Source organism: Chroicocephalus ridibundus, chromosome 3, assembly GCF_963924245.1.
Source record: "Chroicocephalus ridibundus chromosome 3, bChrRid1.1, whole genome shotgun sequence".
Classification (NCBI taxonomy): domain Eukaryota; kingdom Metazoa; phylum Chordata; class Aves; order Charadriiformes; family Laridae; genus Chroicocephalus; species Chroicocephalus ridibundus.
The window spans coordinates 108,225,419-108,251,566 of record NC_086286.1 but is presented as its reverse complement, the minus strand read 5'-3'; the positions used below and the strand labels follow the sequence as shown (position 1 = coordinate 108,251,566).

The 26,148-nt window shown below is 37.8% G+C and overlaps 1 protein-coding gene across 1 annotated transcript in view; it reads right to left on the bottom strand.

Moving 5' to 3' along the window:
• SNTG2 (syntrophin gamma 2) overlaps window positions 1-26,148 on the bottom strand; it is a 277,686-nt gene that overhangs the window by 94,037 nt on the left and 157,501 nt on the right. The window contains exons 7-8 of the mRNA XM_063331136.1: window positions 10,038-10,125; window positions 3,729-3,820 (exon numbers count right to left, since the gene is read on the bottom strand). Of these exons, the coding sequence (XP_063187206.1) occupies window positions 3,729-3,820; window positions 10,038-10,125 (180 nt within the window). The remainder of the gene's footprint in view (window positions 1-3,728; window positions 3,821-10,037; window positions 10,126-26,148) is intronic.

Genomic DNA, 26,148 nt, shown 5'->3' with positions numbered 1-26,148 from the left:
TTAATTGCTTCTTATGCACATACATTACCAAATGATACATTGTGAATTAGAAGTCAATTTAAAGTTACATTGCTTTCATATTCAGAGTTCATATCAAGAGCTGGCAGAGTCTATTGCCATCACATGCTAAACCGTTCTAATAGAAGAAGTATTGATCTGAAATCCTGAAACTTTTCTTTTTTGAAGTGAGCTACAGGATGACAAAAATGAAGAATAAAATAAAACTTAAGAACAATCAATAGTGTGTTTATACTGACTTGGAAGACACTACAGGAACATTCAAAAAATAAAACTATTGAAGCTTTCAGATGTAGGGCATCAATTCAATCTCAGTTCTGTGGTCTGGTCACACACTCCACTAACGTATCTATCAGAATAGCTTTTACTCTCAGCAAGAGGGTGTTCACCCCCCTTTCTTGGATCCTCTTCCCTTTTTGCCTTTACACATTTGGTATTGAACCGTATCATTCTCTCACTCTGGAACTAGGACTACCATAGACATTAAAGGTTCAGCATTCCACTGATCCACCAAGAGCTGAGCATCTTTATTTTTTCTTTTTTAAAACTGTACTTGATGATGAAGTATGCAATGCCTTTTTTAACCAACTAAACTAGTCTTACACTATCAAAATCACATTAGAGTTCTTAAATATTACATGAACACACAGAAAATCACGATTTACTCTGGTCTCACTTCACATATTAGAACTTCTAGACACTTCAGCGAAGCTGGATTTTCAAACAAATGAAAACCTACTTCATTCTCCCTTTGCAAAGTAACTATCATATTATTCAATGGTGTCTTAAACGGGAATTTCTTTTATTTCCGTTCACTTTTTTTTTTTTTTTTTCACCCTCACTTTCTCCAGAGAGCTGGCCTGGACATCGAGGATATTTGGACATCTAGGAGAATATCTCTACAAAATTTTCTTCATTGTTTTGTAGTTAGAATCCTTCAGGTAAACAACCTGTAATCACTAGCCTAGAGACCACCTCCTCTGAATGTTTTATGCTCCCCTCTGAAACTTCACATTGTGTTTAATAAGATAACTTATAAGATACAGATGAATGTATCTGCCACTACCAGTCTCTATGGTACTTGTCACAGTGCTCAAGCACAAAATAATTAGGTGTGAAGAGGGCACTTCAGCTCATTTCTCTGTGTTTCAGAGAACCCTGTTGAAGTGCTATACTGCAAACTGCTCTGATGTTATAGGGAGGATGTATATAAATCCTGAAGATGGTATCACGTCACATATAACAGATGCTTCACAGCAGAGGTGATAAAGATAATATCTAATAGAGGTAAGCTAGCACCTGAGCTAAAAACGGTATAATCATACCAGGCAGAAGCAGCTTGATGTTAACATGGCTAAACTACTGCCTATGTGACACAAGCTAGTATCACCACAACATATTCTATTGTTCATGTGAATTTTACAGCCTGAACACACATTAGCTCAAGTGTCTCTATATTAGTGTTTTTCAGAACAGACATGCTAATGACAGCTTGGTAAAACTGGCAAAACAGTCATTCCTTACCTCTCACTCCTGTCCTTTCCTTTAGATGGCGTGCTTTTTGGAGCAGAATTTACACTCATAAATGTACGTGCATTGTCTAACATGACACAGATCTGACTGTGGTTAGAAAGGTACATACAAGTACAACGCAAACTTACAAGATGCAACATACAAAGTGAGTCACATCTCCACAGCCAAGGTGACATTAAAAAGGGATTTAAACATCCTTAGCCTTAATGGGTAATACCATTATAGGAGATGTCAGTTCTGCTCTTCCTTAACTATAAAAATGAAAATATCTAATTAAACAAAGTAGAAGCACTCACTAGCTTGTAGTCGAAACACATTCATAACCACTTCTGAAGATCTGATCACAGCTCAGTTTCACTCACAGCTTAGTTTGATAAAAGTCTGACCCCACACCTCCAGCAGAAAGCACCACCTCAAAACCCATTCTTTCCTGTTCAGAATACGCAGAACCTTGCTTTTCAATTTCACAATAAGAAACTGGCAATTTTTCATTTTGTTTCTCTTTCCTATAAAGAGAGATCATGACTTTTTTACTGGGCTAGACAGAAGGTAGATTGTTTTGCTTTATTTTACTTCTAGGTCATAGTGTCTGGTGCATACATAGCCCCTCATGTGACTTTATGTCAAACTTCAGAAAAATTAAGTGCTGTATAAAAACAAGCTAGTACCTTAGTATTCCCCTTTTCTTACCTTCTATTTTTCCACTTATATTTCAACCTTATGCACAGTCTTTCGTGTGCTGCCTTGGAAACTAACTCTAAATTACTCTGTTACAAGACTACAAAACTCCAGCCACTTATTTATGTTTTTATAATGTGTAGAATTCGAAGTGTGCAATTCCCACAGTAGACTCCGAATGATTATTGAAAGTTATGGCACACTCATTCTAGCACTTAATAGGCACTAATTTACTAAAACATGCTAATGCAATCACAGGCAATTATCTGACCACAGCCCTCTTCTTATAATGTGAGCTCTTTGCAGAAAGGGCTTTGATTGTTTGCAGAGCACCTGATGAACAGGCATTGCAGAATGCTAGACCCTGAGGACAGGCTGGGGTTCTTTAGTAAGACAACAATACAAGGTAATTAAAGGTAATAATTATCAGATAATTAAAAACAAATAAACATGAAACCTTCTGTATCTATGCTCAGTTTGGACCCCAAGCACTAAGGTACAGGCATCAGCTTAGAAAAGCATATTTCAATTTATTTATTTATCATATGTATATATTTATATATTCATCAGATGAAAAAAAAAAGCCTTAAGGATTAGTTTAGAGAGAGTGCTCAGAAAACTGCAAAGCTTGGGAGAAGTACAGTAAGCAGCAGACATTGACATCTTTGGCTGAGTAGGAAAAAAAAGGAAAAGCAGAGGAGAGAAGCCTTCACTCCATTCACTGGGCACTCCTGCAAAATTTAATATCCAGCTGAAAGACTACAGCTGCAATTTGTTAGGAGCTAAACAAGTTTTGAGCATGAAGGTCCATGTCCTAGCACAGCTAGTATTTACATCTTCAGTCTTCATTTTTAAAAGAGCAGCATTGTCCCCTACTAAGACATCCTATCTTCTTTGGCTTTGGTGACTAGTATTTTTCCTGAAGACATTAATTTTATTTTTTTTTTTCCCCACAATGCCACAACTAATTCAATCATAGATGTTCACTGAACAAAAAAGAACTGAATATCCTCTGGATTAAAGAAACAGACCTTTTTTCCCCCCTAAATCTGCTTCCCCATTTTATTTCTTTTTCTTTTCTCCCTTTCTTTCCTATCATGAAAGTTTGCTCCAATAATTCAACTTTACTGTATTTTCTGAATTCCACGTATATTTCAGAATCTCTAGCTGGACTAAATTCAATAGTGCAATACTAAAATTCAACTAAGTATGACAAAAAATCACAAGAATTCATGCCTCAGTGATGATTAAATCTTGCTGTGCTCACTCCTACAAGCTTCTCAGTTGCCTCAGAGCAAGAATCTAGCAGCCCAGGGCCCCATGTTGGCTACTTTGTAAGTACAGAATTTTACAGTGTATGCACTTAAAAATCAACCAAGCAAGCAAGCAAACCCCACAAAATAAGGGTAGTTTCACAGTCCTACACTAGCATTTTGAAGCTCAGAATGGGAAGAGAACTTACATAGCTTACACCATGTTTTTATTATTCATTTGCTTACAGTGTTAGTTGAGTTTCCATTTAAATGTAAGCCACTGTCAAAGAGAGGTGATGAAGCTCCACTGCTGTGATCACTGGATGGTCCAGGGGAACCTGAAAATCAGATAATGAAAAAAAAATCACTTATGTTAAAAATATAGGTATATATGAGGCAATATCTATTCCAGTCGTAAATCATGGGAAGAATTTTTAATATAAATCACCAAACCAGTACTACTTGTACTTTGTAATGACAGCTAACAAAATGTGTCTGACCGTATGCTATACTTTATGTCTGGAAAGAAAAAAAGTAGCTGTATGTCACTTTATAGAGGCTGTGCTCATGGGAATTATTTGTATGCTTAACTGTTGGCAAGATTAAGCCTTTCTACACTGAGAATGAGATACTCAAATAAGAAATTAAGTTGCACAAATCCCATTAATTTAACAAATAAATTTCCTATTGAGTGAGTATTGAGTCTCACCTTAGAGTATAACCATGGACTATATTTATAAACAAAGCTAGTAAGAAATTCTGTGGCAAATACTAACTGTACACATACATACACTTTATGAATGGATATATCTTTTTCTCAAAATGCCAATTACTTTCAAGAATGATGTACCTTCTCAAACTGAGAAATTAAAATCAAACAGTCATCTTTAAATGTTGATACTATGTTAGTATGTTAAGATTACACAGCTATATTCTTCAAGATAGCTCTTCCTTTAGCAATTATGCATCATGATCCAACTTTAGTAGTTAAAGTGACTTCAGGAAAGCTGAATACTTTTATAACATACAATAATGGAAACCACACAAAGTCACATCATTATGTAACTTTTGCTTAAATGTGAAGCGTTAACACATAGCACCAATAATATACAATTACTGTCAGATAGCACTTGGTCTTATCAATAAAGCACCTAAAATCAATTTCACAGCATTACATTCATCATCACTGAAAATCCATTTTTCTATCTGAAGAAGTCACCTCAAATTGCCTGTAAATCATTTCACATTAATAGGTCTGTCAAGTCTAACATCACAAAAGTCAAAGAGTCATTCTTAGTCATATATTTTTGCATGTATCTATTCCACATATCTGAAAGATTAGCAAAATGGAACTTAATTTAACAAAAGCTCATTTTCTCCATAACAAATCTCTGTCAGTTCAGTGATGTGGTCTCAGAATTATACACTGAATTCTGAAGTTTCATCATGTTTTGATTTGAAGTCCTTTCTGTACAGCGTTAGATGATGTGAGCAGAAGGAACCGTTACGCTTTGCTTGTATGGCTCTAACTCAAGTGCCAACTTTAGTATCCAGCTACAAGATTTTGTAGCTATTATATATGTACAGTAGACTACAAAAATCTATTTTCAGACCCATAGATGATCACAGTGATTTGCTGGAACAGAAGATAATTGCTAATTTTTTAAAATAAAAATAATGAAATAAAAAGTTGGCATTACATTCTCCACTGAAGAGTTTGCCTGTTGGGGAATCCCACTGCCTCTGACAGTAGACAACTATGGCAGGTCCATGAGTTAATCAGATTCTTAAAGTAGAATTATCCTGCCTCTTCAGCAATTTAAGTGTATCAAGAGACATGCACTTTTCAAATCTCTAAATCCAGGTTTTACCATAATACAAAATAGTACATTAGAATAATTTCTTTTTTTTTAAGTAGAGAAAACTGACATCCATTGTATGGGAAAGCTAATAATAAAAGGCTTAAGGAACAAACTTCCCTCCTCCCACAGTGTCCCTGCAGACCTGCTTTTCAGTTCAGCAGCTTCCTTTGGTTTTCTGAGTCAAACAAACTACACAGCCTCTCTCAAGCTATGCTACCTCCACCACTTGATTGCCAGCAAGTTCATAAGTTTTTTAGTCCACTCCTTGCTTATTCTGCCTCACTCACTCACTGACTACTCCTTCATGGTCTCATTCAGCATTTTAGAAGCTCCCTCTGTATATGCTCAACTGCATGGAAGGTGCAGCGCTCTCATCTCTCTAAGGAGCTATGTCTGCCTCTCCACATGGCAGCCCCAGAGCAATCAGGCAGTCTTTCCTCCCTGTTCTTAGAACCAAACATGGTATGTACACATGACACAAAATACACTAACACAAAGTAAATCTTGTACTATCTGCTACTGCAGCCCTTGCACATATAGATGAGACCCCAAATCAAGTGTTAGGTACCAGTCCAAACTCCAGAACACTAGTTAGAGAAAGACTACCAAACCAAAGTGCTTATGTAAAATAAAACATCTGCTACAGGTAACTCCCCCCTCCATGACTACAGTACAGCATCCTGATGGGTACCAATGCCAGAAAAAAAGTATGTGGTATGTTGTGAGACTTTTATCAATCATTATTGTCTAGCTCTCCTCTTATCTCACCCAAATCATAGTTAGACAGCCAGTCTATGAGAAATGCAAACCTCCACTATGACAGGCATCATCTGTTTAATTTGCTTATTCTTAATTGTGGCATTGTTGTTCTTTTCAGATCCTGCGTCGCCAAAGATTGTGTAGGCAAGGAAACAATCTTTGCCTCATCTTTACCTGAGTAATAGCTGAGTATGGTCAGAGTAAAAAACACCTTACCCTGTAAGGTGAGAAGGGGTGAGAGAGAGACAGAGACAGCAAGGATATAGGAGTCTGCACTTCACAAAAGAGATTGAGACACACCTAGGGGTAGCAGGAAAAAGGCAGGCAGAACTCTGAGGTGAGGAAAAGAAACTCTGTAAGGATCACAGGGGATTTTGCAGAGCTAGCAGCAACTCAGGAAATCACTAAGCTAGCTGACACTAAACCTAAAGCCAGAACTCATTTGCAGTGGTACAGGTAGGAGTTGTTTATAAATCCTTTTACATTCTTTTTGACAGAATCACTTGAGCTTTTTCAATTTAAAAGTTAGGTATTCTACTACTCATTTTGATAAAGCCTAGATTTTATTTTTAACTTTAAAAGCCTTAAGCTTTCTAGACCTAGAAAGGTCTCTACTAAAGTTCTGCTCAACTCAGAGTCCCATCAACAGTCACAGCAAAAAAAGCCCATTCCGGAACAACCACAAAATTTAAATCAAACAAAACATTCCTGGTAATTGTTGATTACACTGCAAACTTTGCAACTTCAGAATATTCTGATAATTTGGTATAACTATCAAAAAGAAAAATTCTGAAGAGAGCCTGTTTTACCATAAAATGCCCTGAAGAGTCTTCCCAGCAGTAGTGAATCTTATCTAAAAGGGTCCTACAAGCCCTGCTCCACTCTGGAATGGTTAATGGAATTAGCTCCAGAGAATCCTTAGTGACAATACCCAAGAGCTGATGCCGTAAGTATTCTGTAACAGAATAACAAATAACCCTCATAGCCACTAATAACTTCCTGATCCATCACCAAAATCCAAAATTCCTTCCTTTGGTTTTCAGAAACACAAATCTACTCTCTCTCTAGCTGACAGTGACCTTAGAGCAAACCACAGGCCATGGGATGAGGAATCAACCTAGCCATGGAGCCAGACAACCCAATGAAGCAGACAGTTAATGACCCTACTGGCCCGTGCTAACTTCTGATCCAGGCACGATAGTTTTTTGAGAAAGAAGTATTTGCCCTATGCAAAATTAGGCCAAGCATTCTGCAATATTTTATAAAATTGCTGATCAGATTCCTGTGGCAGAGAATATTTCCTGGCGTAATTTAATTTACTATTATGGACAGTCTCATAATAGCCTAGTAAGGGCCAAAAGTCCCTGTGAAAGAGACAATGATCAATACTGGCATACCACCCTGGGTTAGGGCCTCCTCCAAACAGAGAAACAAGCAGTCCTTATCTCATCCTTAAGTGCCAGTTAATCAGTATCCATGTCTAAATCCATGCCAAATCCTGTATTTGTTGTTCACAATCCATGAAGGATTGAAGCAACCACAAAAACATGGTGAGAACTGTAGGAAGATATTTCTCTGCGCTTTTGCTAGCCACGGCATGAGACAGTGTACAGAAGGAAGGGGTATGAGAAAGAAGCAGGGCAGGCAGATGCTACTTCTGATGATGTACTTATAAGAAATATTAATAATACTAGTTAATAGGAAGAGACAATATGGTTGCATTTGAAGTGAACACACCACAGTACTAAAACTGCCAGCATAGAAGCTGGTCTGATTGACTGCTTGATGGTAGGGGACCATGTGCCTGAGTCTTCTGGGATGCTAAGAAAGACCAAGATGCTTCAGATTTATGCATGTATACACTTAAATCTTGCCTGCATTCTGAGTTGGGAAGTACTTTATTGCATAGTAGAATTGGGAGAGGGTCAGGGGTTGTCCTGGGCCAGACACAAGTGGCTCCAGCAGACTCACTGCAGGGCACAGCTGAGCCCAGCAGCCAAGCTGGTAGCACCCCTAAGAAACAACATAGGAAAGGGCAAAACAGCAGAGAGAGGAGCGAAGCAAAAAGTGTGAGAAAAAAATCATACGAACCTCAAGGTCAGTGAAGAAGAAGAGGGAGAAGGTGGTCTACGCCTTGGAGCAGAGATTCCCCTGCAGGCCATGGAGAGACCATGGTGAAGCAGGTATTTCCCTGCAGCCCATAGAGGACCACATCAGAGCAGATACCCACACTGCAGCCCATGGGGGACCCATACTGGAGCAGGTGGCTATGCCCTGAAGGAAGCAGCAGCCTGTGGGGGCACATGCTGGAGCAGATTTTTCCTGAAGGACTTCAAGCCATGGAGACGACCCAAGCTAGAGCAGTTTGTAAAGAACTACACCCAGCGGGAAGGATCCATGCTGGAGCAGGGTAGAAGTATGAGGAGGAAGGAGTGGCAGAGAGGAACCCTCGGCACTTGACTCCAACCCCTCATTTCCCATCACCCTGCACCACTTGCAGGGGAGGTAGAAGAGTCAGGAACGAAGCTGAGACTGGGAAAAGGGGCGAGGGGAAGGTTTTGTTTCAGTTTATTTACCTTTGTTTCTCACTGCCTGAATCTATTTTAATAGACAATATGTTTAATTACATTTCCCCAAGTTGAGTCTATTTTGCCCATGATGGTAATTAATAAGTGATCTCTCTGTCTCTACCTTGACCCAAGAGTTTTTTCATTCTATTTTCTTCCCATGTTGTGTTTGAGGAGGAGGAGTGAGAGAGCGTCTGGGTGGCAGCTTGGCTCTTAGCCAAGGTTAACCAACCACAAGTGACAGAGTCCAAGCGTGTATGTGATGTCAATCAACAAGATGAGATAAAATTGCTTATAGGACTGTCATAACCACAAGTGAATATGTCCAACACCACAGAAACTACTGGGAAGACCCTGCTAGCTTGCCAAATTCATGTCTAAGCTTAGCCACAGTTATCCAAGGCTTTATTAGTCTATAGTTGTCTGATGACCTATGATAGAAAAGTAGGAAGACAAATCCTGAAGTTTCATTATAAGGAACACTGACCAGACCGATCTCCAAATATAAGATTTCTTCTAATTGAGATTCCATTTTCAAATGGAAATGATACGCAGTAAGAACAGAAACAATGGTTTTAGCATGATGTGTACAGTTTAGCTTAGTAGAGGCTCTTCAAGTTTGCTTTTAATAGGTATAGGAATCTAGATGAAATGACAGACACTCTTCTAATGACAAGAATTAGACCTACAAGACCTATGATTCTGTTGAAATCAAGAAAAACCAAGTACATAGTTGAGCCCAACTTACACAAATCCCCAAAACAAGACACACTTTAAATCTGTTTTGCTTAATTTGAAAGAGGATCATATGTAAGATAAACTGGTGCAAAATTATCTGGTCTGATTAAGTTAGCTGGTATATTATGCACACTTTTCTACTTGCAACATTGATTTCAAGTGAGTATCTTGAATATTTATATTTGCTAACCATAAGAAACAAAAATTTCCCTCATCTGCATTGTTCATAAACAATTCACCATTCTTAAGAGTACTCAGTTGTCACATCGTAATTCTGCTCTCTGAAAAAAATGATCAAAACACCGAAGTAATTTATGAAATATGCACAATTAATGTTATCCATTTGTTTGGTAAGTGTCCTGAAAATACCTTTCAGCGTGAATGTCTGATTCAAATGTCTGTAAACATTATTTTATTGTATTCAGGCAAAACTTGAATAAACTATACAGAAGCAGACATGCGGTATGCATTAGATTCTTATGTGTTAAGCAATAAAGTACACACACAACTTTCTATTTCTTCCTGTAAAAAACTCAAGGATTGAATTCCTGTTTCTGTCACTGTCATCTTATTGTGAGAATACTGCAAAGAGGAAAACAAATTACTCCTATCCGTTAATTTCCTCTTACCTAATGGGAGCTTTAAAAATGATGGAGCTTCCCTGAGGTACTGAACAGTGATGGTAACTTCATCGCCAGCATTTCGCAGTAGGTGTACCTGTCAGTGTGACAAATAACAGCTACTTTAAACCAAAGAATCACCAGTCATGAAAGAACATTACTTACAATGAAATCAACATCTCTGTTGATCTATAATAAACTCAGTATGAACATTTCTGACTGGGAATGAAGAATATCTTGTGGGTCAAGCCACATTAACAATAGATAAAAGTAGGCAAGACCAATGGAACAACCTGAATAAATAATTTGGTGGGCAAGTTGAAGCTGAACAGAACTTCTACAAACAAACTGATTTTATAAATCCGGCATAGGGTAGTAGGGAAATATGTGTTTATGTAGATATAGTACATTAATTGTGTGTGTATACACATAAACAGACACATATATATTAATACATCATACATATCTTAAGTAATCTTAAGGTTAAGATCTTAACTATTTGGTTTGATTCAGTTAGGTGATGCATTAAGTACATTTCTCTCTTCCAAATATAGTCTTGATTTTTGTGACTGTCTTTGTTATCTGTAAGTATTTGCTAATCAGAAGGGAACACATATACACACATATATGTGTATAGACACGTGTATGAAAGCATCAGAATTTAATTAAAGGCCTAGCACTCTACCACTTAAGGAGCTTTTTTAAATGCAGAATTTCAGACAATGTATTTGACGGAACTAATTTCCTATTACAGCGGAGAGGTATTCCACAGTTTCTTATCCATGACACTCAGGAAGCAAGTATTGTGTTTGGTTTGTACATGGCCTGCAGGTCTGCAGCCCTGATCCTGTTTGTCAGAAATGGATGCTAACACCTGTGGCCTCTAATCTGAGCACAACCAGAGCACGCGTGTATCAAGCAGAAAAGTAACTATCTGCAGCAAACTAACTCCTATAGATGTAGTTACTGGTCTAATGTTGTACTTGGAGAAGCTGGCACTTGTGTTTCTTTAGATCACTATTTTAGCACAATGCTACATTGGCCAACATCATGAGACGCAGGATTACCTCAAACATTATAACGCTTTCTCTAGTGCATCTGAAACAATGCTTACATCAGCTTACACCCATGTGAAAACATCAAGCTTATGCCTGAGGGATATGAAAACCCAAAACAGGAGAAGAAATCAAGTAAGCAGTCACACAGGCTAAGAATTTTAGGCTATAAAAATATTCTGGAAAAGAATAAGCAAGAGAATTGACCACAAAACCCCCAACACTAACACTGAAGAAAACAGTCTGGACAGGGACATGTTCTGATTTGGTTGATTAAGTGAGCAGACACATGAATCACCCATATTGTACGTAAGTACTGTTGCTGAAAGCTTAGTGTTTGCTGTATCTGTAAAATCCATATATTTAATACAGATTTACAGCATCTGCCTCCATCCTCCCCACCCATGTTCCAGTCTGTCAAACAATGACTTCCATTGCTAACAACCTGCACTACTGACCACAGAGAGTCCTGAGAGGGAACAATAATGTTTTGCACCCATTAAGTTAGGAAATCCAGCTCTGCAGGGGATGAGCAAGAGCTCAATGAGGTCAGAGAAAGCACATAACAGGGAGTCTAATCAGATTAGAGAGTTTGAGGAATGAGGGTCTAGAAGCAAATGGGTAGGTAATGCATAAGAGACAGAGATTTACAGGAAAAAAAAAGGGAGGACAAAAAAGAAAAGAAAAAAATAAAAGTGCCTGCAGCCTAAGCAAGTTTCCCAGAAAGGACCTGCATTTCCTTTCATGTTCTTCCTTCCTAATGGACAGAACTGTCCCTCCCCCAGGGCCCCATTTCTCTGCTCTTCTTGTTCTTCACTCAAGCATTTTTACTTTTCTTTCACAGGCTTAATCCACATTGAAGTGATTTACTACCAAAAATACAACAGCTAGTGCTACCTACTCACCTCCAGTACTCTGATACCAGGTGTTCCGCTCAAGTCAAAGATTTTGTGGACAACTGACTACCAGAAAACTTGAGGTTTCATTGTGGAAAAAAACCCCAAAAAAGCGTTGTGGAAGAAACCATTATGATCATCGATTTCTGACTAAACTCTCTCAAGATGATCGCAATAGGAATAACCAGGAACAGAAGCACAGTAAAATCAGAATGCTTCTTTAAGGTGATACAAGAGTGTGCCAGCGCTGCAAAGTAAACCAGTGTGTCTTGAGTTCTAATGTATAAGAACAACTACGTCTCCTGAAATCCTCTGCCCCTTATTTTCTGCAATATATTAGACATTATTTATTACTGACTAAGGACTGAAGATGATTGGTACCTCTGCTACTACTACCCTACTGTTACAAAGATAGTTCTTCCCTTTATCTGCAGACTATTATACATATAAAATATACATACATGCTATTTATAACCGTCTATTTGATATATAAAGGCCAATTATATATATATTAAAATAAACTTACAAAGATATATACATATGCAAAACTTAAAAAAGATTCAGCTATCACATTATTCCTAAATACTTCTGAAATTCTGCAGGAACTGGATGCTTTGTTTTAATTTAGTGCCTGATTTGAAGACTCTGGATTTCTACATTATCTTTATTCATAAATTCTAGATTATCTTTAAGTGAGGTAAAGCTCAAATAGTTTAAATTTAATTCAACTAAATTAAACTAGAATAGAATTAGAACATTAATATAAAACGTTTGTTTGGTGGATGTAGACCAGCTGCTTTCCAAAAAATGCTCAGAAACTCATGAAACCTATGCCAACTCACATAAATCTTTCCTCAAAAGTGATGTTTTAATATTAGGGCATTTATATAGATCTATCACCACATAATATTTGGATGCACCAGCAAGATTCAAAATGAATATTCCTGAATATAGTTCTGTTTTGGAATACCTCCGTGATTAGCTGAATGGGAGCTGAAAAAATAGCACATCTCTCTATTGTTCTGCCATATATAGCTGAGCTACATATATATATACACACATACACATCTACAGGTTATACCTGTTTTCTTCAAAAGCTGAAACAGACCTTGATAATATTCACGTTGGACCATATGTGAAAACATAGCTCAGACATATGTACAAAAATTTATATGTATTTCCATGTATCTGTATCTATATATAAACTAATCTAGAGATGAAAAATGCCTATGATGAAAATCGAAGAAACCGTTGGTATATCCTTGTATATATTTAAATTATACTGCAGTCTCTTTTCAGTTTCCAGTTAATGAATTTGTCTTCCCAAACTTCATTAATATCCACATTAGGCCTTGAAATGAACTGATGTTCTCCTCCTAGCCCAGCCACACCAACTAATGACTCTGCGCTATTTATGCTAAACTACATTTCAATGGAGCCTTCACAACTACATCAAATGCTTTTAAATGTGAGCAAAATGTTTATAAAAGACAGTAAATAATTTTTTTTTGCCACACTGTACTGATAGAACCACTGAATTTTGGAGTCATTGACCAACAAAGCTTAATTGGAAATATTTTCTATGAGCGCATATATAAAGTTAACAAATAATGAATTATTTTATTATCTTTAAAAAAAAAAGTAATTATGAAATTACATGCAAGCACTTGAAACAGCAGATGTGCTTCACTTCGTAATCTGGCACACAACCAGGTAATGAATATTACTATTATCAGTAATAAAATAATAAGCTGCTTAAACTCCTCACCCCTACCTGAAAGTGGATCTGGTCCCAGAAGTGGCAAGACATTTGGCCGAATCCTTGAAAAAACCTCCAAGCTCAGGCCAACTATGCTTGGCTGCAAAAAAATTAACGAGTAAATGTCCTGCAGGCTGCCACGCAGACAACTGCAGCGTACGGGGCGGGGGGGTCACAAATACCCTGATCTGAAATTAGGAGAGTAATGAACATTATTTGTAACGCGTACAGGGTGCTGGAGCCCAGGCCCTGGCAGCGGGGGCTGAGGGGAGGCCTCTGTGAGGAGAGGCCGGGGCTGCCCCGGGCCGGACACAGCCGGTTCCAGCCGGTTCCGTCCGACCCCTCGCAGGATGCGGCTTGGTGTGGGGGCAGAGGAGTGATGTTGAGCCTGGGAAAAAGGGTAGGGGGAAACTGTTGGTTCCTTTTTTTTCTCTGTTTCTCACCTCCCAAATCTATTTTAATCGACAATAAAATCAATTAATTTTCCCCAAGTGGAGTCTGTTTTGCCCATGATGGTAATTGGTAAGCAATCTCCTTGTCTTTATCTTGACCCACGAACTTTTTCATCCTATTTTCTCCCCTGTCCTGCTGAGGAGGAGAAGCGGGAGAGCGGCTGGGTGGGCATTTGGCTGCTGGGCAGGGCTGACCCACCACCGTGGGTTCCAGACAGTTTTGCAAAAAAACCCCACAAAAACCCCCAAAAAAGTTAAAGGAAGAGGTGCAGTAATGCTATCCACATAGTCTAGGTTCAATGGATCCAGCCTGGGTGCAACAATGCCAGAAAGGTGGCAGGGCAGGAAGAGAAATGGACACCCAATGTATTCCCTTCCAAAGAAAAAATGTCAGATGGTCGGTGTCAGGGCAGTAGGAAGCCAGAGTCGGCAAGAAACACCAAATCCTGTCACGGAATGCTGCTGTATCTTGTGATACCATTGTACCTGTCATTGTGTGGTAAGTATACTAGTAAAGATGACTTAAGCTTATCATCAGTGTAGCAACATCAGTATTTTGTAAAATCTAATGGACAATTTCAAACCAAACAAATTTATAATACAGTCACAATACTGTACTGAAGTATGTAATGGGAAGAAATATAAACCAAATAAAATTAATACTGAGAACTCTCTTATTCACAATTGGCTTTTTAGAAAAGCCACAAATGCGAACCATTTTAACTCCTTGACTTTGGAATAACAAGGAAGAATTTTAACTTCCTAAACGATACAAACATTTTGAAGAAAACTTTCAAGCACAGAATAAGAACTGTGTTTTCTCTTAACTAAGCAAAGAATGTTTGCACACAAACATTTACATTTGTCAAGAGATGAGAGGAGACAGCATGACGGACACACTGCCTCACGTACTTTTGGAAGACCTTAGTCAAATATTAGGAAGATAAATTAAATCCAAAACCGGCATGGAACAAAACAAAACAGTAGATTAGAAACTGCTGCAGAGAATGCAAGTTGATTTTTATTTCAAATGATACTTTGAAAAGGAAAGTATTCTAATATTAATGCTTTGGTTTAAAATTACAAAGCAGTAATACCTTAAAAGATACTCATACTGTATCACACTCTCCCGGAGCTACTTTGTATTCTTAGGTAGATTCTGAAGAGGTGGTAGTATTGAGCCACGCACATACTAAGAAAAAATAAAATCAATTTCAGTGCTCACAAGAAGGTATTAACAGTACAGAAGGTCAGTAAATAATGCACGGCTCTGTGGTGCTGAAGCTTTCGCACAAGTCCAGTAAGTCCAAAAAGACAAATCCAGTAGCTTTGGATGCACCGTTGCCTTACTGCAGCAGTAATATAAAAGGGGAATTGTAAAAGTGAATGTTGTTTGTTTGGGGTTTTTTTTAATAGTTGATTAAATACATTCACTGCAGCTAACTGTGGGTGTGTATGCACTTGTGTGTTCATATGTATGAAGGAGAAAAGGGCATCAAAGGAAGTACTTGCTTTTTTATGCTGGCTCTAATTTGTGAATTTTGCGTATCTCTAAGTGCATTCATCAAGCCACAGTTTATTACGCTTCATTTTTTCACATACATTTCTCAAGAACAGAACAGAGAGAACGTTAAAAATATAAATAGGAGCTTCTCGATCTCACTTTGCTAACTACAGTCCAGAGTCTGCAGAGAAAAATATGACTCATATTTTAGGAAAGCCAAATGACCTTTGTTGCCTCGTTGTCACTGTCAACAGCCATTTGAGGGAAATCGTGTATACCCAACTCAGGCAAGTCAGTGGCACAGTTTGTAGCTGATCTGAACCCTTTCTAAATTCCGGTGCCTCGTGTTTACCGTGGCTTGCTCTAACCCTTCAAACATACCCTGATCATTAATATTCACACTGCTCAGAGATTTAGAAAAGGTTTTGGCAGTTTAAATCAGGTTCTGTCTTATTATAGATCAGCACTGTAACAGCAATTAAAACTGAAAAGGAACATGTCTTTGATGAATGAATTCACCCCTACAGCCCTTTAGCTAAGATCTATTCCAAGAGCAGAAGTCACATCATTTAACTTCGGCCATTTAAAAGATTCAACTCTAAAGTAGCTGTTAGCATTTTTTTCTAGAAATCAGTAAAGATCTTAGCATAAAAAGGAATCGTCATCCAGAGGTGCGTCTCGAAATAAGGAGAATCTGAATAAAAACCTTACACTTCAAACATCTGAAGTCAGATGAAATGAATCCTATCTCAAATCTATATATGAAAATTTAAGATTCAACACCTAACTCAGACTAAAAGTATGAAGCAAAAATTCTGCAGTAAAAGGAAGTGAATCTCCTCATGAATGTCTGATCTTGAAGTGCACGCTCTCCACAAATAAAACACTTGAAATTCACGTGAAGTGCAAGTCTTGGGCTTGACAAGTACCTGGGTGGACGATTATGTACAAGTCTGTAATGCAGCAGGCAAATAAGCAAGAAGTTGTAGTAAAACATATGAAGAGAATTAGAATCATAGAGTCATAGAATCATTTTGGCTGGAAGAGATCCTAATGTATAATAGTAAAAAACCCAATGAAATCTAGAGAACTAAAAGTCCTATTTATTATCACTTTAAAAATGTCCCCTCCTCATTACCTACCTATCAAGAAAATGCAGCTTATGGACATTTTCACAGATTTAAATTAAACTGCAATTTCTCTTAGTCACTCAATTAGCACTTTTCTCTTATTTCTGCCTACAAATACAGTAAAAGATGTTTTTAATCAGAAAGCTTCATTATTTCTTCAAACAAATAACACCACTCCTGTGGGATATAATTACCAGGAATTATAGACAAAAAAGGAAATTATTTAAATGCTTTTTCATTATTTTGTATGGTTTTTTTCCTATTCAATTACACAGTAGTCTATGTTTCACTTCAAATCAATGCTTACACAAACATCTGGGATATGAAAGATGCTGATACATACTGTGCATTGGAAAATACATTCTGAGCCAAATCAGCTGTTTCCTAAAGCAATAAAAGTTTAAATAAATTTGCTTAAGGCGAACTATTACCTGAAGCATGAAAACCTATCCCTGAGAAAGTAACTTTGCCATCCTTCAAAAAAATTCCAAGAATATCAGAGTATTACAAGGACTTCTCTCTGGAAATTCCATCAGTCTCAACTGTTATCAATGTGATATAATTGAAAAGAGTTCAAAGCCATAGAACTCAAAATTTTAGAATAAGCACTATGTTTTATTGCTCATCTACTGTTAACACATTCCTTGGAAAAAGAAAGAATTGTCTCAGGTATCAAAAAAATCACAACAGACAGAAATGGCCGAATTACCAGAAAACAAACATACAATTCTTACTAAATAATTACTGACATATCTGGTATGTCAGCAACACATACTATAGTATCAAAGTGCCGCTTCCAGTTCGAATACACATACTCATATCTGCTGAGTGTGACTGGAAACGCGTATGTTTAAGCGTAATCAGAACCTGTAGAAATGCAAACGCTTCTATCCCAAATGCAGGCCTTTTCAATCAAACAAACTGCAGCAGTCTAACCCTGGAGGTTCATATTCTTCAAATATATTTGAAAATCTTTCTAGATGATAGTTAAGTGGTTGTGTTTATACAAACTCCAGTTGGCACAAATTGAGCTAAAAAGACTAAATGCAGGTTTTAATGTAGCTGTTACTGTTCCAATTTTCCTTGTCAGTGTTTGCAGAGTTCTCAGAAAAGGATTTTATCTGACTAGAAGTGCCTCTGAGGAGAGAGGTATCAGTCAGAAAACTGCTGCCATCGTCCACTGGCAATGGCATGAAATGATGATGAAGGTAATTTCAGTTGAATGATACACAATATTTAATGAAGGCTGTCTTGCGCTACTGAGTGCAAAAGCTAAATCAGAAGCTTTTGAAGTTATCAAACCCAGTAGGTCATAGACTGCATTCTCTAATTTAGAAATTGTTGACAATTTGGGCACTGCTTTCTTTTCTTACAATAAACTTCTCCAACAAACAAGGATCCTTTTGTACTAAGTCTTCCTTGTCTAACAGATATTTGACAGACATCCACAGTTAATGTAGGACTAAACATTAACAAGCATCAAGAACTGCTTTTAGTGTCTACACATTCACTGCTGAAGTACAAGACAGAAGTCCTAGATATGGACTGATCAGCTCAACAGGCTGCCCTTCACTTTGGATCAAGAATAACATTTATTTCTAATCATCTATACGTTCACTGTTTCAGGCTTAAAGAACTGGGGCACCTAGAAAATAAAAAACATTCCTCTTTTACACTGAAATTCTTACAGCATGTGGAAAACCATAGTAGGATAACAGGAATACCTAAGGACAAAATTCAGCACTGTTTCATAGTAATAGAACCCCTGTATTTCAGTCTTTAATGCTTTTGTTTCCACAACTGCCCAAGCATGAAATTGCTACTACCACCATAAAACAGCAGATCATCTGCAATATTCAGTACACATTAGAAGAAAACTGCGTTAGGCAAAGTCCCATACCTGAACCTTCTGCACACTATCTCTTAGAACCCCAGGCCATGATTCCTTGCAATTGTGCTACTGTACGGGCCAATATTTATTCTGCACAGGTCTCCATAAAGTCTATTCCTTTATTCAATACTAAACATTTCCTGTACTGGCAAAAATTGTTCTAATTGATGAGGGGAACATCACGCAAATCTCATCAACGCGTTACAGTCTTCTGAAGAGTTAGATTCTCTTCCCCAGAGTACTGATTTCAGCTAGAGCCATATTGGTTTAAATACAGGGCTACACCTTTTTCTATTAGAATTTTTGCCATCTAATACCATATTACGCAAAAAACAACAGCAAAAAACCTTTTGACTTCCCGATCCAGTTCTTTAATAGTTATATTAGTGACAGCTATAAGACCTGTGCACTTGTTTACATCACACTCTCATTAAGTCAATGACTTCTTGAAGAGAAATACTTATGTACAGCTCATACAATGATTTCAAAGGAGTTTTTAAATCTTCCTTGTGATCAGAAATACAACAATTTTATTAATGAGTTAATTTTATGTGGGTGTAAGTCCTCTAAATAACTTATATTTTCCTTTCTGTTACAGGAAATTTACAAAATGCAAACTAACTGAGTTTCACTTGTATAAACAGCATAAGTGTAATCTTTTACAAACACATTTATTTAATTAATCAATTTGACATCACAAGGGTGTACACTAACTCTTCATTAGCTTGCAGCTTGGTCCTCTTAATGAGACTGAGCTAGAGTGTATGGCACTCCTAGCTCCTTATACCCTGATGAAATACTGAGGGTCACCCAGTATAAGGTAGTGAATTAGTCAAAACCACAAAACACAGTTTAGATAGGCAAAGGAAGATGGGGGAAGGGGAAATGAGAAAGAGAGGATATTGCTTCAGAGAAGCCAGCTCAACCAGAGCAGAAACCCAGCAGAGGGACCAAAAATAAAGACAGATTAGTTTGTGCACAGGATGTAAGGATCAAAGGAAGCATGAGTGGACAGGTCTTCCTAGCGATTGTCAGGGATGACAAGGGACACCATACAGCACTGTTCCTGAATCTATCAAGTCCTGTTTTAAAACGAGGTAATTTCTTTTTCTACTAGCCCTTTCAAAAACACTCCAGACTTATCCATGGATAGTTTATACCTTTTTGTTCTTATTCCAGTATTCTCCTTCAGCTTAAATATTTGGTCTCCCTCAATGGTGCTCAGTTTTATACAGGTGGGAGGAGGAGACGATGGAAGAAAGAGCCCCTTTATTTAAGCCTAAAGATATAATTTGTTATAAATCCTTTGTATAAATCTTTCAACATTTATAAATGAAATAAATACAAAATAAAAGGGTTAAAAAGAGACACATTTTTTTTTATTATTTTTTTAAAGTTTTCTAAATCTTAACTCCTTTTACCCTTAGGAAGTACTGCTTAAAAATCATAGCTGTCCAGCCGCACTCTCAGTGTGCTTTACCTAAGAAGTGCTACAGTTTCTGTCCATAGCTTAACAAAGACTCCAGCTCTTCCTGTAGCTCCTTTGTGCCAGGTAGCTGAATTTTTCCATCAGTTTTAATTATAGTAATTCTGCTTTTGTACTTGAAGATTATGCACATCGTAAATGCTCATAATGCCAGAGTACTTGCTGTTTCTGTAACCCAGGGAATTAAGTGACTGTGAAATAGATGGGGGTAAAATAGTAGTACTGAAATCTGAACTACTTAATTGTGGCTGCTTTCTCAACATGTTTAGAGCTTGAAAGAAAGCGGATTTCCACAAGTACATTACAGAAATTATGTAATATTTTTAAGGATACATTTAACACAAGCACCATAATGTGCTACTCCATTTGTTTTTTAATTTTTCTCTGAAATTTTGCTATCCTTTACAAAAGCACTGTAAAGGTGCAAAAGGGTGAAAATTTAAATGGCAAAAATGTGTTTTAAAGCATGTGAGTTATCATTTGCATGTAAAAGACATGGGAGACCAAAAGTATACTATAACTTCCAACTTAATGAAGAATGCTGCCAGATGCATTCAGTGATGAAATAATCGCATTCCTTAGAGCCTCTGGCAAACAGTGAGGTTGAACTGTGCATTCCACAAAATTTTAAAATTGTACTATAATTTGCTGATCTTATGTAGCTTTATTTTTATGCAGCACTGGGATACAAAATACTTATAGCAAAGTAGCACCTGGAGAAATGAAACTAAACTCAGATCTTTTTCATCTAAGCAAGGTGAAAAACACTTTTTAATTATTTGTCTCACTGTCATGATAACAGGGCTGCTGTTCTACTATGACCAAATCCCCAAGAAAATAGCTCAGAAAAATTCTATAGGGTAACTGAAAGAATATGAAAACTATGAACAGCAGAACTTCCCTCTGCACTCTAATGTCACCAATTAGCATTATTGCTCTTAGTGTTTATTTTTTCTCTCCTTCTGTTAATGCTCGTCTACATAGCAGGAGCTAATTTGCTAAAATACATGGTAAGTCTTAACTAATGAAAGCAACTACATTAAACCCATAAGTAAATGCTTCCTAATAAAGGGGTTCATTCACTTCTTTCAGTTCCTGCTTCAGGTCTTTGATGCATGCAGCTGTTCTGCAGCTATCTACTCACCGTAACAGGTATTTGCTGTCCACATAACAGATGACTAAAGCATTCTTTTGGGACTGACTGAGGCAATGACGAAAGAACTCTTTGAGAACTCGCAAGAGGAACTTAAAAAAGTAAAATCTTCAGAAGCTTGATATCTTTTTTTTCTGTCTCTAGTCCTAAAAATATATTAAAGTGCTCTAACTAAAGAGAAACTTATTGAATGTTTCATGGTTAAAGAGTTTCTTCATGAAAACTTATTTATAGAAATGCTGCAGTTTCTCATAGAGCTGTATCTGAAAACTGCATTGTGTTTTAAAGTGACTTACAAATGCTTTGAAATCTACATACCTGCTTTGGCTGATCCCAAATGTAAATCTCCGAATAATGAGAAAAGCAAGCAGCGAGTCAGCAATCATTTCAGCAAGCTCCCTGTCAATAATATTTAGGGCTGATGGATTCTACCCGTGTTTGTCCTGTTCATAAGTCTGTGAGTAACTGGAGATAGGTGTGAATAATAAATAAAATCATATAAAATAAAAAATCCAAAGAAAATTATTGAAAACTTTTGTCAGAGCTACAATAAAAAAAACAAAAACATCAAAACACCAAAAGACAAAAAAAACAAACAGGAAAAAAACAAAACCCCAACACCAAAAAAACCCAAGAAGCATGTACTTCTGCCCCTTAATGGCTTATCACTATGGCTGGCACTAGCGAAGTAATTCAGTATCTCTATCTTTGCCACGAGCATCCCTTTTAGCAGCCTGTTGTAGGTTTACCCCAGCCAGCAGCTAAGCCCCCACACAGCCACCCACTCACTCCTCCCACCAGCAGGACAGGGGAGAGAATAGGAAGAACAAAAGCAACAAAACCTTAGAGATAAGGTTTAATACAAATAGACAGTTTAATAAGTGAAGCAAAAAAAAAAGGCAAAAACAAAACAAGCAATGCAAAGGCGATCACTCACCAGCTACTACAAACAGATTGATGCCCAAGAGAGTCTCCAAGTAATGGCCCTTTCCCCCATGAAACCCTCTCTCCAATTTTTACTGCTGAGCGTGATGTTATATGGCATAGAAACTCCCTTTGGCACAGAAACTCAGGTCAGCTGTCCCAGTTGTGTCCCCTTCCCACTTCTTGCTCCCTCCCAGCCTACTCATGGAGAGGGGGAAGAGCAGAAGGCAGGCACTGGTCAGCCATAATGAAAACACTGGTGTGTTATTAACATTGTTTTAGTTACAAACCAAAACCCAGCACCATGCAGGCTGCTATGAAGGAAATTAACTCCATCCCAGCCAGATCCAGCAGTACATAGTCCCTTGGATCACACAGTACAATCTGAAAACTTGATTTAGGTATTTACAAAAGAGTTCTTCACCACCTCTTTTGCAAGCAGCAAGAAGTGGGTTCAAAGTATATTGGAGGATGATGTTTCAGAATTTCCATCTTGAGGCAAATGTGAAAGATCATGGTGACAGATGAAAATAAAGCAAGACAAAAGAACTAGCCAATGACCTTTGACAGGCTCCCACTGACTAAATACTTTGTATGGTGTTAACAACGTTAAGCATAAAATGCAACCCAGTGTGAAATGAGCCTAGCCAGGCCTCGTTGCTGAGTGTCTTTTGAACAGAATCGCTGGAGTGCCTCTCACCCAACCCGACTGACACACTTAGATAATAGCACACGCTTCACAGAGGCACAAGATGCATGTATGATTTCCTAAAAGCTGAATGAGTCTTCCATCCTTAAGCTTCTGCTTTCTGGACGAGTATCCTTAATCACTAAGCTACTATATTAATAGCTTAATAAGTTGTAACACTGCCTTCTCCAGTGGTGTTTTTAGGTGCCCAAACCTACTGCATTGTATGTCAAACTCAAAGATTATGGTTTACGTGGTGTCTGAACCCTAAATGGAAATTAGGGCTGCGATTTCCTATTTTGCATACCTTAAAAACCTTACACATAAAAGAAGAGCTTTTTCCAAGCAAACATTATTGCAGTTCTGTATCTGTGCCATACCAAAAGTTTTAACACATCCACTTTCATCAAACAAAAAGACACAAGAATGTAAGCTGAAGGCTTCCTTCTGCAAAAAATTAAATGGATCACTCAGAATTATTCCTAAATTCAATATAAATTTCACTTTAGATGTTTATGTACCATCCTTGTGTGCAACTGCACATACTCTGGGCCTCTGTAATCCAACAAAAATGAGATGAGAAATATTAACCTTCTGACAGGTAGCAGACAAGCGCATCATCATTGACATGTTCCATTTACAAAAAGCAACTACTGACAAACAACTGATCCCTACAAGCTGAAAGCTTATGCTCATTAAGTGAAACCTTCTTTTTGAAGCGTTTCTTTTCAATTGCGAAACCCCCATATTCAAATAAGGAGATTTTTATTTTGGATCAGAAATCTCAACCATTATTTCATAAAAATGCAATGACATCATTTTGATAAAATTCCATTCTCTCAGGAACTTTGGCAGTAGCCTACCTCATCTCAAATCTCATAGAATCAGCTCCTTCCTCTACCAGCTGACCCGTTTATCCAACCCCACTCTGATTATAATAGCGGGTTCTTGTAGTAGAAAAGTCTCTTTGCAGATCTGTCTCCTTGGCCCATTGAGATCTCTCTTCCTTCTGGAGCTTTCTTCAGTCATATGGCCTACAGTTGCTCCAGGAAGTTTTGTTTAATGCTTCTATTGAACTCCCACGTACAGGGCAACGAGCATGTCATTCCCTGTCATTCCTCACCACCGCACCTTAGCTGTGTTACATTGACAGTTCTGGAGCGCTTCCTGCTACTGAAAAAGAGTCTTTAAGGGATGTAACTTACCGTTTTGTGGGGAATAACTTCCAGGAAGTTTAGAGTTTTATATGTGTAATAACAATACAAGCAGCGGGAGGGCAGCTGACCAATACAAAACAGACCTGACCCTGTGCTTTACTGAGATTGTCTGTAATTACTCAAGAGATTCAGCCTGATGGTATTAATCAACACGAAAAGGACTGCAAGATCATGCAGTTGCACTTTATCTTGACCTAGAGAGATCACCTCCAAGTAATAAAAGCAAGTTTAGCTCCTTTGCCCATGAAATTTCTGCCTTGCTGATAAGACTGTCAAAGCCATGTCATTTATGGTTGCTACAGACGCTATTCTGAGATACAGTTGTCAGTGAATTGACTGATAACTGCCAATAAACAGGCAATAGGGGGGAACAATTTTTACCTATACTGCCTTGCACTGCAGACTGGAAAAGCACTGCACATGGAGTGAATGTGAACTGCCTTTACCCGCATACAGTCAATCTGATGAAATAAACCAGTTAAAAATCTAGCCACTATTCAATAAATTATTTTGTTTCAGGTTAGACCAAACATTGTGGTAAACTGTATTTCAAAACTGCATGAAATAAGTGGAAGAATAAAGAGGAAAAAAAATAAGCATATGATGGACTGCTGCTTTTCTTTAAGTCTGTGAGAATGGCAAGTGCCCACTACATTTTCAAATGAAATACAAAAAAAATTTTCAAAATTATAAAGTCTAGGTAAGAATCCTTAGAAAAAGCCTTGAAGCTGCTAAACCTTAGGCCATTCATTACCAAATCAGCATTCATCACTGCAGCAGAAGCAGCGGCCTGTGAAGGCGATATGTAGTAGAATTGTTGTAAGTGATGGACAGGAGAAGGATAGGGATGAGGTATCTTGGTGGTTCAGGACAGAACAGAGAGTAGGCAGCACAGGGAACAGATGCTATGAAACATGTTATTGCTTGGAGCCATTTGGATACACCCGCTCAAGAGCTGGTGATTTGTTCCAGTGGCTTCCAAAACTGACAGGTTCCCAGCCATCTCCCATCCTCTGTGCTATTCAATGCATTAGTCCGAGTGTTGCTGTGGAAGTAATTCTCCAACTGGGGTCGAGTATGAAGTAGAGAGGGAAATGCAAGTAACCCTGCCAGAACATTGGTCTAAGATATTCATCTAAGCACTGAAAATGCTACAGAAGCAGCATTCTTTGGAAGAAGAGAGTTCCCTATTTGATTTTTTTCTCAAGCAAAGTCTGTTATTCTATAAAGCAATGTAAAAAACATTTTAATAATTTTCCTTTTAAGTAAGCAAAAAACTCACTGGAAAACATCGGTCCACTTCTGGAACATCACCATGAACAGTAATCCACCAGCGAGAGTCAGCATATCGTGCTAGAACCATAATTCCATTCTTCGATCTCAAGATACCTCTAACAGATTCAAAACCTACACAGAAACTGGGAATGCATTCCCCAGTGTGGTGTACAATCCTGGGCAAGGGACCTTTTCAGCGTGTTGCAGCAATCCACACACATTGGTTTTCCCGTGAAAACCAAGGTTCAGAGATATGTGCCTTAATCTCATCCCAGCTTGAAGTTGAGATCTTTGTATGTTTTCTGTATTCTTCTCTTTCCTGCATGTGGATATGGTCGTCTTAGGTACAAGATTTCTTTATCATGGTTATTTATTATCTATAGTCCTATAACCTTTGGGAGTACCAGCTAAGAATTAGGATGCGCCCAATAAGTGCACTCAGGCTTGAAGATAGCAAGTGCATCTAAGTCCTATGGATATCATCAAAAAAGCCAATGTTTAAGCACATTTCTTGCTTCCTAATAAAGAAATTTCCACAAAATCTGACAAATAGCATCTTAAAATGACTTACAGCATAAGATGAAATTTAAAAACATGTAACACCACCGCTTTTTCAATTCCTCCCATTCTTGTCCCAGCATTTAGAAACAGTTTAACATTGTATGCTATTGTTATTATTATCTATACTTC